General features: G+C 46.3%; 1 protein-coding gene across 1 annotated transcript; it reads right to left on the reverse strand.

The window, feature by feature from the left end:
• Positions 1-5,675: 5,675 nt before the first annotated feature.
• Positions 5,676-11,510, reverse strand: TMEM25 (transmembrane protein 25). Its single transcript, XM_036744413.1, has 8 exons — positions 11,210-11,510; positions 10,489-10,800; positions 9,761-10,051; positions 9,318-9,449; positions 8,814-8,844; positions 8,539-8,639; positions 8,116-8,202; positions 5,676-7,871 (listed from the first exon to the last, which is right to left on the reverse strand). The coding sequence occupies exons 1-8, from the start codon at positions 11,418-11,420 to the stop codon at positions 7,798-7,800; spliced, it is 1,239 nt and encodes a 412-aa protein (XP_036600308.1). The 5' UTR covers positions 11,421-11,510; the 3' UTR covers positions 5,676-7,797.
• Between the last annotated feature and the right edge of the window lie 1,103 nt (positions 11,511-12,613).

Raw genomic sequence — 12,613 nt, forward strand, 5'->3', positions numbered from 1 at the left:
TTTCTAGATCTGAACCAGAGAAGCAGAACTCTCTTTTACTATCAAGGGACCAGATAACTACAATCAGGCATCTGGGATTTTAAAATACTGCTTTAAATGAACATTGTGAGGAGTGGACATCTGGGCCTATAGAAGACCTCGCCCTGCGGTTCCAAGAGCCTGAGAGGGACAGCACTGGACGCGGATGGCTTTCTCACGGGATCCGGAACCAGAACCTGAGCAAAGACCTGCTTTTTTTCCCTTCTGCGTCCTTGTGTTCCCAAGACTGTTTTTCCTGAACTTTTATTATGTTCCCTCTGCTTACTTACAATTAGTTTACAATTCCTGCCCGTCCCTGGGGATGTCCAAATACAGAAAAGGGAAAACCTGACTCCACCTAGATAGGGATTTTAAAACTTCATTCACCCTGTGGAAAAGAGTTTTTTTTTTTTTCCATACCTCTAATTGGTCTTTAGGCGAAACTTTCAGTTTGCCTTTGACCAAAAAAAAAAAGGGGGAAATGTGGGATGTTTTGGGAAATGTGGGATGTTTTATACCATTTTTTTAAATTTCTGGAGTGCAGTACCTGGGGAGGCTCCTTGGACTCTCCTTGAGTCTTCCAACTAGGTCTGGCCTTCCCCTGGGGCCAACGACCTAGCGTTCCTTTTATTGTCACCCCTGCTTAGCGTTTTTGGTTGGCCTCCTAATTTTATTGCTATGCCCCATCAGGTCGTTCCTTTTTTCAAGGATTTGAAATTCCCATGAAGAAAAAAAGTGGGGAATGTAATACAAGGAAAATTAGGAACCCCTGAGTAACCCCTAGCTACTGACAAGCCCCCCCAGAAAGAATGGATTCAGATATCTTTAGTATTTAGCAAACCCCCTGGGACTCCATGGCTCCTTCCTGAAATGTCAATAGATAGGACCATCCCACTGAGAGATAACCTGGCAGATCCTGTCTAGCAGATATCCCTGAGACTCCTTGGTTCCTTCCTGGAATGTCAATAGATAGGACCATCCCACTGAGAGATAACTTGATAGACCCTTCCTGGGAGATATCCCTGGGACTCTGTGACTCCACCAAGGAATGTAAATGAGATTATCCCACTAGTACGATAACCTGACTGAATCTTTTGATCAGCCAGGACCTTTGTTCCTCTTCCCCCCTACTCTGTACCCCCATATCCTATATAAGCCAAGCCATCACCCCAACACATTTGCCATTGATTTGTGGTGCCATACCCCGATGGCCGCCGGCTAATAAATTCTCCACTTAAAACTTATACTCTGTGGTGTGTCTCGCTCGCTTCTGGTACAACAAAAGGGACAGGGTCAAGGGAGAAAATTGGATAAAGGGGGATAGGTTAGGAAGGAGCAAAATATAGTTAGTCTTTCACAACATGAGTATTGTGGAAGGGTTATACATAATGATACGCATGTGGCCTATGTTGAATTTCTTGACTTCTTAGGGAGGGTGGGTGGGAAGGGAAGAGGGGAGAGAATTTGGAACTCAAAGTTTTAAAAACAGATATTCAAAAACAACAAAGAAAAAATTTTTGCATGCAACTAGAAAATAAGATACACAGGCAGTGGGGCGTAGAAATTTATCTTGCCCTACAAGAAAGGAAGGGAAAAGGGGATGGGAAGGCTGACTGGGGAAAAGGGCAACCAGAATATGTGCCATCTTGGAGTTGGGGGGAGGGTAAAAATGGGGAGAAAATTTTGTAATTCAAACTCTTGTGAAAATCAATGCTGAAAACTAAATATATTAAATAAATTAGAAAAGAAAAAAAACTCTCCCTTATAATAATATAATCAGTATAATCAACAAAACAAATACACACATTGGCCATGGCTGAAAATGTGCCTCATCTCTATACCTCTAGTCTGTCACCTCTGTCAAGAGGAGGGATCTGTGATTCGTCATCAGTGTTCTGGAGTAATGATTGATCGTTGCATTGTGAATAGTTTTTAAGTCTTTCATCTATAGTTCTTAAGTCTTTACAGTATTAGTAATACATTAGTAGTTCTTAAGTCTTTACAGTATGGTCAGTATGTAAACTATTTTGGTTTTGGTCACTCTGTTTTACATTAGTTCATACAGGTCTTCCCAGGCTTGTCTGAATTGGTCTCTTTCATAATTTCTTAAAGCGTGTATCATCATGCTTTTCCATTTTATTTTTCCATTTTATATTTACGTACCATAATTTGCTCAACCATTCCGTAATTGAATATGCTGTGTTGTTTCTAGTTTTTTGCTGCAACAAAAAGCACTCACTGATGAGTGTCTTTATATATAAGTTCTTTCCAGGGGTGTGCTCTTGAGAACCTATTGTTCAATTTTAGGTGTGATCATTTACATCTCAGAAATTAGCAACACTATAAATCAGGGCTTGATCTATTGTTTTTGTTGATTGTCTACACCTAAGGTGTTGGAGAAAATAATAAGAATGCAGATTAAACTTAAAAGTATGTCGTAAGTAGTTTTTTTGTGCCCCCGCCCCCCAATCTGGTTGATTTACCAGCCTATCAGTAGGTCCCTGTTTCGCTGTTCTTTGTTCCTTACTTCTGGGGCATATACCTAAATAGTGGTATCTCTGGTTGAAAGGTATGCACAGTTTAATGATTTGGGGGGGTATAATTCTAAATCGCAGAATATCTGGACCGCAGCTCCATAAACAGTACATTAATAGGCCTGTCTCTCCACAGCCCCCCAACACTTGCCATTTTCCATTGTTGTAATTTTTGTCAATCTGATGTTGTGGAATCTCAAAGTTGCCTTAATTTGCATTTTTCTTATTAGTAATTTGGTGTATTTTTTCATATGGTAGTTGATTGTTTGCTTCCCTTTTTTTGAGAGCTGCCTACTTATATCCTTTGTTCTATTGGGGAATGGCTCTTATTGTATATTAGTATCAAGTTTTTATGTATTGATATGCAAATATTCATGGATTTGTTGATAGGTACCGCTGCCAATCAAAACTATCAGTACACAGAAATCTAGGAGGTTAAGACCTAGGTTTATTAAATATATGATTCAGCATAGACCCAGAGTTCTTAATCAACTCTGAGCCTTGAACAAAGATTTCCTAAAACTTATATAGTTTCTAATTACATCAGAGAGGAAAAAGGAAAAGATACCATTTTGGATTTATAGATGCCAGGAGAAAGGAATTTATAGTTGCCAAAAGGAGAAAGTAAAGATTTACTTGAACACATACAATTGTAAGATTTACATTTCAAAGATATGCTTGTTAAGTATTCAGTAGACTAATTGAGAAGGAGGTTTACATGTCAAAAGATAACTGAAGAAAAAAAATCACATCAGATCTGGCAGTAGAATCTATCAATAAACACTAAGAAGGGGGAGTCTGGGATTTACAGTCACCAGGTGGGCATCATAAAATTCCTTTATCCCTTTCCCATTTCAAAATAACTGGGAGCCTTAGCTGATTTAGCTTGCCATGAGGAAAGCTGCAGTAGGCTGATTTTCCTTAAAAATAAAAGTGGCCATGCTAGATTCAAATAATGAAAGAAAAAAGAATTTAAAACTCTGTGAGAGAAATTTATTAGGAATGTTTTCCCCAGTTAACTGTTTTCCTTCTAATTGTGTCTTCATTGATGTTTCTATAAAAACTGTAATTTTTATGCCTTCAAAATTGTCCCTTTTATCCCCTGTGAATCTCTTTATCCATCGTATGGCCAAAAAACTCCCCCACTCTCCATAGCTGTAAAAAGTATCTTCTTTCCTTTTCCTCCAACTTCTTTATTATTCTGAATATGACAAACACAAGAAACAAGACCATTTTCCATATACAAAGAATAGAAAAAGAAGATTGGCTATGAAACCACAAATCTCTATTACATATAGCCTGTGTTTTTAAAGAAGTATGCAGTAGAGTCACTATATGAGTTTTAAAGATTTCCTGTCTCTCCCTCTGAACTTCATTCTGCTCTGTGCATTTTTCAGTATTCTTTGGTGAAACTCATATTGTTTCTTTTTTCTTTTTGGCATCTCTGTCCCTATCACTGTTTACCCCTGGTGGTACTGGAAAGACCCCTAGAATTTATCTTTTACACATAATGACAGCTCTCAGTTTTAGATAAAAATTATCATCTTAAGAGAAGGTTTGTTCCTATACTTAAAAGAATTTTTAAAAATCATGAGTGGATGTTTTATTTTGTCAAAAGTTTTTCTATATTGATATGGTGACTTTATCATTATTCCTATTTTCTATTATGTTTATAGTTTTCCTAATATTGAACCAACCTTGTATTCCTAGTATAAATCTAGCCTTGGCATAATGTATGATCTTTCTGTTAGGTGTCAAGGCATCCTGATCCTTATATGACAGTGATGAGAATGCTGCTTCCCCCAGCACCTAGTTTTGGTTTGCCTCAGCAGAGTGCCCTGGACAGAGCTCATTTGTCCATTCCACAATCGCATGTTCATTGTCAGACATTAGGGAAACCTCCTGGTGCCTGGTGGTGTTTTGGTGTTCCAACCATATGTGGCTACTTGCTCATTATCTAAATAACCAGTCACCTTCCTAACCAAGATAAGGAGGAATCAATCCAAAGCATTTATTAAATATTTATCCTGTGCTGGGAATCCAAAGAAAAAATTAAAAAAGATACTTCCTAAAATATTTTTTCCTACTACCCAGGAAAAAAAAAGAATTCAATTTAACATATAGTTTACCTCCAAATTTCATCAAAAAAAAATTCTCCTTTCATCTGGAAATAGATTTCAAGACAGTGTGGTAGAGTAGGCAGTGTTTGATTTTGAGTCCCAAGACCTAGGTTAAATCCTCCCTCCTCCATTTATAACTTGTGTGATATTGGGCACTTAACCTGGATGAGTCTCAGTTGTAAACTAAGGGAGTTAACGAGATGACCTCTTAAGATCCCTGCCACGTTGAAATCTTATGGCTTTGAATGTATTACTGAGAAACAAAAAGGTCTCCCCCCACCACCACCATTCCCCTAGAGAAAAAGATCCCTGTTAAACCAAGCCAACCAAGCCAGTTGTTCCAAGGTTAGTCTCAGAAATGTTTACTCTGTAAACTCTGGTTTTTCTGCTTCCTTATTCTCTTATTAGTAAAATTTAACTTCTAAGAATTCCAACCTTATCTCAGGTAAACTACAGGGAAAAGGGCTTTTCCCCACCCTTCGCCACATAGGGGATCAATTAGGGCTTCTCAAATTTGGTTCTGGCATCCATTTCATTGTTGTTTGTCCTTTGTTCTCAAAGAGGACCATGGCATCAGGAAAGTGATGTCAGGACATGCAAGTGAATTGGAGTTAAGTGAGGGAGAGCTGTGCAAAGTCACCAGCCTCACTTTCTCCTGTGGAGCCATCTGGGTCCAGTGGCCAGATAGAGGTCAGGAGTGGGGATGTCCCCAAACGGTTCTGGCATCCATTTCAGAGAATAGGGAAAGCTGTAGGAGCTGGGAGAGAGGATAAGACCAATGGGGCACAGGGGCCTGGTTGTCCCAATTTTGCCACGAAACAAGCCACTAAATTTTGTTGGCTCTCATGAGAGGCAGCATGGCCTGGTGAATAGAGAATTTGTCTCAAAGCTGGATTCAATTCCCATTTCCAACACATTCTGGCTGGATGACCCTGGGCAATTCATAACCTTGGCCCCCACCCCCCACCCCCTGCTCTGAGTAGCACAGAAGTTGACATCTTGCATAGATGGAGTCTCCTCATAAAGCGGGTCTTTATTCCAGAGAAATCATAGGTCCAGTCTCTTTCCCCCTAAAATGAAAAGCTTCAGGACCACCTGGGCCACTCCACAGATGCTCCCAAAACAGAAGACATAGTCCTTGCCCTTAATAAACTTACAGCATGTTTGGGGAGAAAATATAAATATACATGAAGTCAGTCATTTTATTGAAAGCTTGCTATGTATTCAACATGCTGCTGAGCAATAATATGATAGATTTTTATAAAATGTTAAAAATATACTCTGTGCTATCTTAATTTCCCATCGTTTGTAGATTGTTTTCTCAATATTCTTAAATCATCTTGATGTTGTGTGAATATTCTGTCTAGGACCTTGAGGAATCTGGGGGCATTGCCCTAGGAGTAGACATCCAGGCATCCCTTAATGCCCAACAAGACGCTAAGCAGCAGTACGAAAATCAGCGGTGGTCTCTCTTTTATGCTTAGATTGCTGTTCTGGATCCCCTTCTTATGGGGAATCAGCAGGTGGAAGGGGAAGAAGGAGGGCAGGTTTTGTCTTTGGCAAATTCCTATGTCTTCCATTTATTCCTAGCTGGGCTAAACGTCATCGAGCCAGCCAGGGACAGCATAACGCCCACTGACTCACAGCCACCATTTTTTAAATTACAAAATTTACAGAAAAGTGGGCGACCATTTGTTGGGTATGTAATAATGGTTGGACTGGATAACTATCTCAACCACTGCTGAGGTCTCTTACAATTCTCAAATTCTGGTCCTATGAAAACATTTCAGGTCAATGCCACTTTATGTCAGCTCTATAATTATTTTTGTAGATCCATTAGAATATGATTCCTGCATACAACTCTGAGTCAGACTCCTCAACTAAAGGATTATATACTTTCTTGGGCAAGAACTCTATTGTACTCTATGTCCATGGTGTCTCTTTTCCCCCTCCCCAGACTGCCAATGCACCCCAAAGAACCCTGGGCATACCATTAATGCTACTGACTGACAGAATGATGTCTTTCAGCCATGACCATTCCTCTCTGGAAAGAATTTCCTCTAGAGAAAAATGGCAGCTCCATGGGACAAGATGAACTTGGTTTATTGCTGCCAAAGGATGGATACCAGACAAATCAGTGCCAGAGGGTTGGAGGAGGTGGGAATGGGGTTAAGTAAAACATATGAATGAGAGGAGGCAGACCACAGTTTTGACAGGGGAAACCCTAGGCGTATTGGGCCTAGGGCACTCACAGTGAATTTCTAGGAAGCCCCAAATGTAGAAGAAACATCAGAGACAAAGCAGAAGCTCTGGGGGCTCTTAGTCATGCCCCCTCCCCTATGGGACATTCTTAAAGTGCTGATATTGCAAGAACAGGTGCATAGTTTCATGCCCTTGGGAGGGCATTACTAGGTCTCCCTTCCTCCTTTTCTCCCTAATCTTTGCTGATGCCCAGAGCTAACATTGCTCACAGGAAAGATGCTTTGGGTACATCAAGGAGGTGAGGAAAGCCCATATCCCATACCCATCCCATCACTATATGTAGTACTCATGAGGAAGTAGAGGCAGGCAGGGAGGCTTTCAGCCAAAAGGAAAAGGTTGTGCTTAGCTTAGCCCACGCCAATGTGCCAGGGTTGGCACACAAGGAAGGGACGGTTTGATTTCTGCCTAAAAGGGGTGAGGCATAGAGAGTTAAAAGAGGAACTAAGGGCAGTGCCCAGGGCATGCAGCATTCTCCCTATCCACCCAGCCTGGCATGCTCCCCATTGTATAAAGTGCTAAAGAAGATCAAGGGTATGGTTTTGAGATGTCAGGAAATGTCATGTCCTCTCCTAGAAGTTACATGCTATTTGAACACAGCTACATTCAGCTTGGGTATTCGTTACATCATTACCCAAGTCTCAAGACTAACCTGAGTTAAAATGAAGTGACTGGTTCTCATGGGCAGCCTCAACCCCATGCCTAAGAGAGTCTGATCCGAGTTTGAGGTCCCAATGATAACAATCAAACTCATTATATGGATAACAAAAATTACCTCCCCAGCCAGGAGGGTAAGGGCAGACTCAGGAGAGAAGCAAAAGGCAACCAGAGGAACAAAAGGACTTCCCTCTACCCTGCCCTCTTGCTCACAGCCAAATTTCATCACTGCTCATACTGGATGCCCGATAGATGTAGCCCAGCATCGGAAGGTGTACAAAACCTGTGGGGTGAAAGGGATTCAGAGCTTGAGCTCCTGGCCCCATTGAGGAAGAGATGCTTAGTTTATGCCAACCCTCCTTCCGCAGGGAACCTCACTCCTGGAGAACTGGTAGCATAGATACCTAGGTTTTTTCCAGGTCATCTAGGAGCTATAGAATCTATATAGATGGGCATATTAGGCAGGGGAGATGAGGAGGTGGGGAGGCATGTGCCCTATTGGTACCCATTTTCCTCGCCCTAGATACCTTGGCTGGTGAAAAGGACACCATTCTCAGGGTCCAGGATGTCAGGCCTCCTGGTGTTCTGTGGTATCTGTCCATCAGCTGGTTTGGCTGTTGGATGACAAAGATGGTGGTGCCTGGTGCCCTCCAGTGCCAGAGGAGTTCCTTCTGGTGCCCATGCTCCCCTTTCCCCTGTAGGTCTTAGGGGATTGCAAATTCAGGAGCCAACCCAGTGGACAAGGGGATGGGGGAGGGTGGCTGTAGAGCCTTAGGTGGCAGGGGAGGGCACTGGGGAGAGACCATCTGGCATGGTCTCTAGTCATCTCACAATGTTGTGCATCCTCTTCTGAACCCACTCTAGTTTGTCAATGTTCTTCCTAAAATGTGGCACCCAGAACTCAACAATACACTTTGGACATGGCCTGACCACAGCAAAATATACACCACCTCTGGAGTTTGGAGTGAGATCATTGAGTTGCAGGTTGGAAGGAAGGGACATGTTTTCCCGAGGCAGTCGCACATTGTTGAGTTTCAGATTGTTGGAGTCACTGCAAGGTAGGTAAATGCTGATATCACCCTTGACACCAGCTGGGATGTATTCTCAATTTATGGCATGGCCCAGACCTACCAACCTCCAAGGAATCTCCCCAACACCACTCTGTGTATCAGTCCTGCCCATTGTCTGGCAACCCACCATATTACCCAGACTGAGGGCCTGTTACCTGGAGAGGAGAGATGGTCGCCGAGAGGTGCCTGGGGAAAAAGAGGGTGGGCCCACTGACTACATCCCATCAGAGTGCACTGAGTGCCAATCCAGATGGGGAGGTGCTCTCATATGCCCGTCTCTGATAACAGAATTCATGACTTTTCACTTATCCCACTGTGTGACCCAGATCCTCATAGCTCTGGTGTCTCCTCCACCCCACCCACACCCCAGGCAAGCCCTCTTTGGCTGTCCTGTACCACTTGTTCTGTCTAGCTCCCTCAGTTCCAGATTTGTTCGGTTCTGCCCCATGCTCACCATGTTTGATCTCTGTCCCCACCTGGTAACCTTATTGCAGCTTCTATCCTTATACTTCCTCTTCGCTGTTTTTACTCACAGCCTCCCTCCCAATCCCTCTTCTCTGCACACACACCTCCCTCGGGAAGAAACCCAAATGTTCAGGAAGTCACATAAATGGGGACCTAGGAAGAGAGAGGCAGGGCAGCCTCTGAGCCATCCCTACCTGTGGTCTTTTTGTCCTTCCTGCAGACCAGGCAGGCCACCAGAGTGCTGAAGCCCACCAGAGTGCCCAGAGCAAGGGTCCCAGCCACAACAATGCCTAGCATCGGCACTTCCACCTGGGTGGCCAGGAGCCCTGTGGGGCATCCCTTGGTCAAGCCCAGGTAGAGAGTGTCCCTGCCCATCCCCACATGCAAAGGGAGAGAAGCCCATCTTTGTTGCTATGGGCAAGATGCCCTGGCAGGATTTCCCTCTAGCAAGTTTCCTGGTGCAAATTCCTGGTCTTCCAGTAAAAGATCCTCTTGCCTTCCCCATATGCTATCCTGTGCCCACCCCAAACTTTGGCAATGTCTATGCTAGTTTCTGTCGATGCTTACCCTTTGGATAGGAGGGGCATGCATCTCTGTTCCACACCACCCATGCCCCTCTGAGCTTTACCTGACTCACCTGGTGCTGGGAGAGAAGAACTTGTGACACCCACGCCATTGGTGGCCACCACAGAGAGGTTTTGGGCTAAGCTGTGGAGCTGCAGTTGTACAGTGTGGTTGGTGAGCCAGGGGTAGCTCTGGGCATCCAGTACCAGAAAATTAGAAGTGTTGACTGTCACAGGTCCATCCTGGTCAATCCATGTGACATTGGCAGGTGGGTTGGCTCGCACCAGGGCAAACAGGACAACCAAGAGCCCTGGGCCCTGGGCTTCTTGGTACTTGGCCCCAACCTGGGCAATCTCTGGTTTGACTGGGGCAAAGCAGAAGCCACCCTACTCCTATCACTGATCTTACATCACTCTCCCCACCCAAACCCTCCCAAATATAATTTTTGGGAAGGAAGGAGACTAGGACCTCAGGCACCTGGGGCCTCTCCCCGGACATGGCTGGGGATCTGGATATCCAGGGTCTCTTCTCAGATAGAGAATGAAATATGGCAAGATCTGGGTCTGGGCATAAGATCAGGGGAGAGGAAACAGGGCCCATGAGTTCTTTCGGAGGATGCTAGTGACAGTAACAGACAAGAAGGTAGTCTGCTTTGGTCTGCCCTCCCAGGTCTTGTGTTACTAGGTGCTGGGGGTGGCACCTGGACAGGCCTGATGGCTAGAGTGGAGGGGATTGGCACTCGAGCACAATGCAGAGAGCCCTCTCCCTGCCTCACCTGTCCCCACCCCAGCGGACACTCACATTGCACATTGAGGATGACAGAGGCATTGGCCACCCTCCTGGTGTCTGGATCCTGCAAAGAGCAGTTCAGCTCATGCTGAGCCCTCTGGGCAATGATTGTAAACGTGCTAGTGCCGCCAGCGAAGGCCTCCCCACCCACGCTCAGCAGCCTCGAGGTGTTGGCCTCCTGCAGTTGTCCATCCAGGTACCAGGCTAGCCTCGGAGGGTCATGCCCACCTTCCACCTGGCAGGTGAAGGCATGGCGTTCATTCTCCCTCAATGCCCGCTCTGCCCATGTCTGCCCATCGATCTGAGGCGCCAGCTCCCCCTGGCCTGGAACAGAGTAGGGGCCCCATGATCAAAGGGCCTTGGGAACACTTAGGAGCCAGTAATGGAGACATCAGAGAGAGCATGGAGAGAGAGTGAGGTGGAGATAGAAATCATATAGGGGTGTAGGGGACTGTACTTCCCACACCGTGGGAAGTAACCCAAAGGCTCAAGAAGTCACATGAAAGGGACCTAGGAGGAGAGAGGCAGGGAAGCCTCTGAGATTCCCCTCGCAGGCAATAATAAATAATGGAATATAGGAATAAAGGAAATGATGATCCAGTATGGCCAGGTACTTGGGGTAGCGCCTGGACAGACCTGGGAGCATGCTGTCTAGGGGAGAGGGGATCAGCACTCCAGGAGCGCTGAAGGTGAGCGGACACCAGGAGGGTCAGGGGTAGGTACAGTGGGGTACCTGGGCTCAGCAGGGCCTGTACTAGCAGCAACGTGGGAGGGAGTGCAGTGAGGGTCCAGGAAAGCATCATGGTCAGCCTCAGTTTGAACCCCCTTTGGCTCCTGGGGGGCAGAGGGAGAGTCCTGGGGGTGGGAGGAAGGAAGAGAGGGAGGGCAGGCACAAGGGCCTCCTCCCACACACATATCCATGTAGAAAACACATGCATATGCATGGATAGCCAGAAACAGACACATACATTGATAAACACACTTTTACAGACATATGCACAGACACATAGTAGCTTCTGTATGTACACATATTCACAGATATACATAGACACATGCACATACACACACTGAGATGTGCACGCATGGAGACACACATTTAAATGCATAGGCAAATATAGCATGTCCCTCCGCCTGAAGGTCAGAACCTCTCTCCTCCCAGGCATCTCCTCCCAGCCTTGTCTCTCTCAGGCCATACCCCTTCCTCTGCCCTCTTCCCCTACCCTTGACTTCTTTCCTCCTCTCTGCATGTTGGGGGTGGGGGGAAGGGACAGGTGGGGCGTGGGGAAGGTTTCAGCTTTGGGACCAGTTTCGAGTAGCAGGCAGGACATCTGGGCAGTGGGATGGGGGTATTGTCGTGGACAGCCCCTCCCTGGGGCCCGGGTCTCTGACTCCATCCCCCGGGCATCACTCACCGGGGATCCCTCCCCTGTCAAACCCTGGTCCAGGCGCCTCTCCGGGACTGGGGACAGCAACTGCTCAGGTCTGATGAACACTGCAGTATGATGCAGGGGCTCGGAGCATGGGCAGACGGTGCCAATCAATGCCCGATCTGCCACCCTCTTCCCGGGTGAAGGCTAGACCACCCAACCCCTTCCTTCTGGAGTGGGAAGCGAGGGGGCATTAGCTCTCGCCCACCTCGCGTCGTCCCCAAAGCCCCTTAGGCGTGCACACACACCGCCGGCGGCTGCCTCTGCAGCACGCGGCCCTCATCAGCGGGAGCTGGGCCAGGAGCGTGATGTGTGCTCAGGGAATGGCCAGTCTCGGCGACCTTGGCCCGGGAAGAAGCTGCGTGGGTGGGTGCGCGGGGCAGCGCCCAGGCCTGGCTGGTCCAGGGGACCTCTCCGGGCCCCTCCCGTTGTCTCGTCTGTGTGCCGCAGTGGAGAGTGCCAAGCTGGAGCGGGAGCACCCAGGTGCCAACCCCGCCTCTGCCAGTGCGTGGGCTCGTGCGTCCATCACACTCCGGGTCTGTGCCCCTCACTGCTAACTGACTCAGACCTTGGGAATCGCCTACTTAATAAAGTGAGACACAGACAATGTCACGGAGGCAGTAAAGGACAGACGCGGAATTCTAACCCAGGACCTCTGACACCTTCTGACGCGCTGCGATGCCGGTCCTTGATACCCCCAGAAGCCGAGG

The sequence above is a fragment of the Trichosurus vulpecula genome, chromosome 2, assembly GCF_011100635.1.
Source record: "Trichosurus vulpecula isolate mTriVul1 chromosome 2, mTriVul1.pri, whole genome shotgun sequence".
Classification (NCBI taxonomy): Eukaryota; Metazoa; Chordata; class Mammalia; order Diprotodontia; family Phalangeridae; genus Trichosurus; species Trichosurus vulpecula.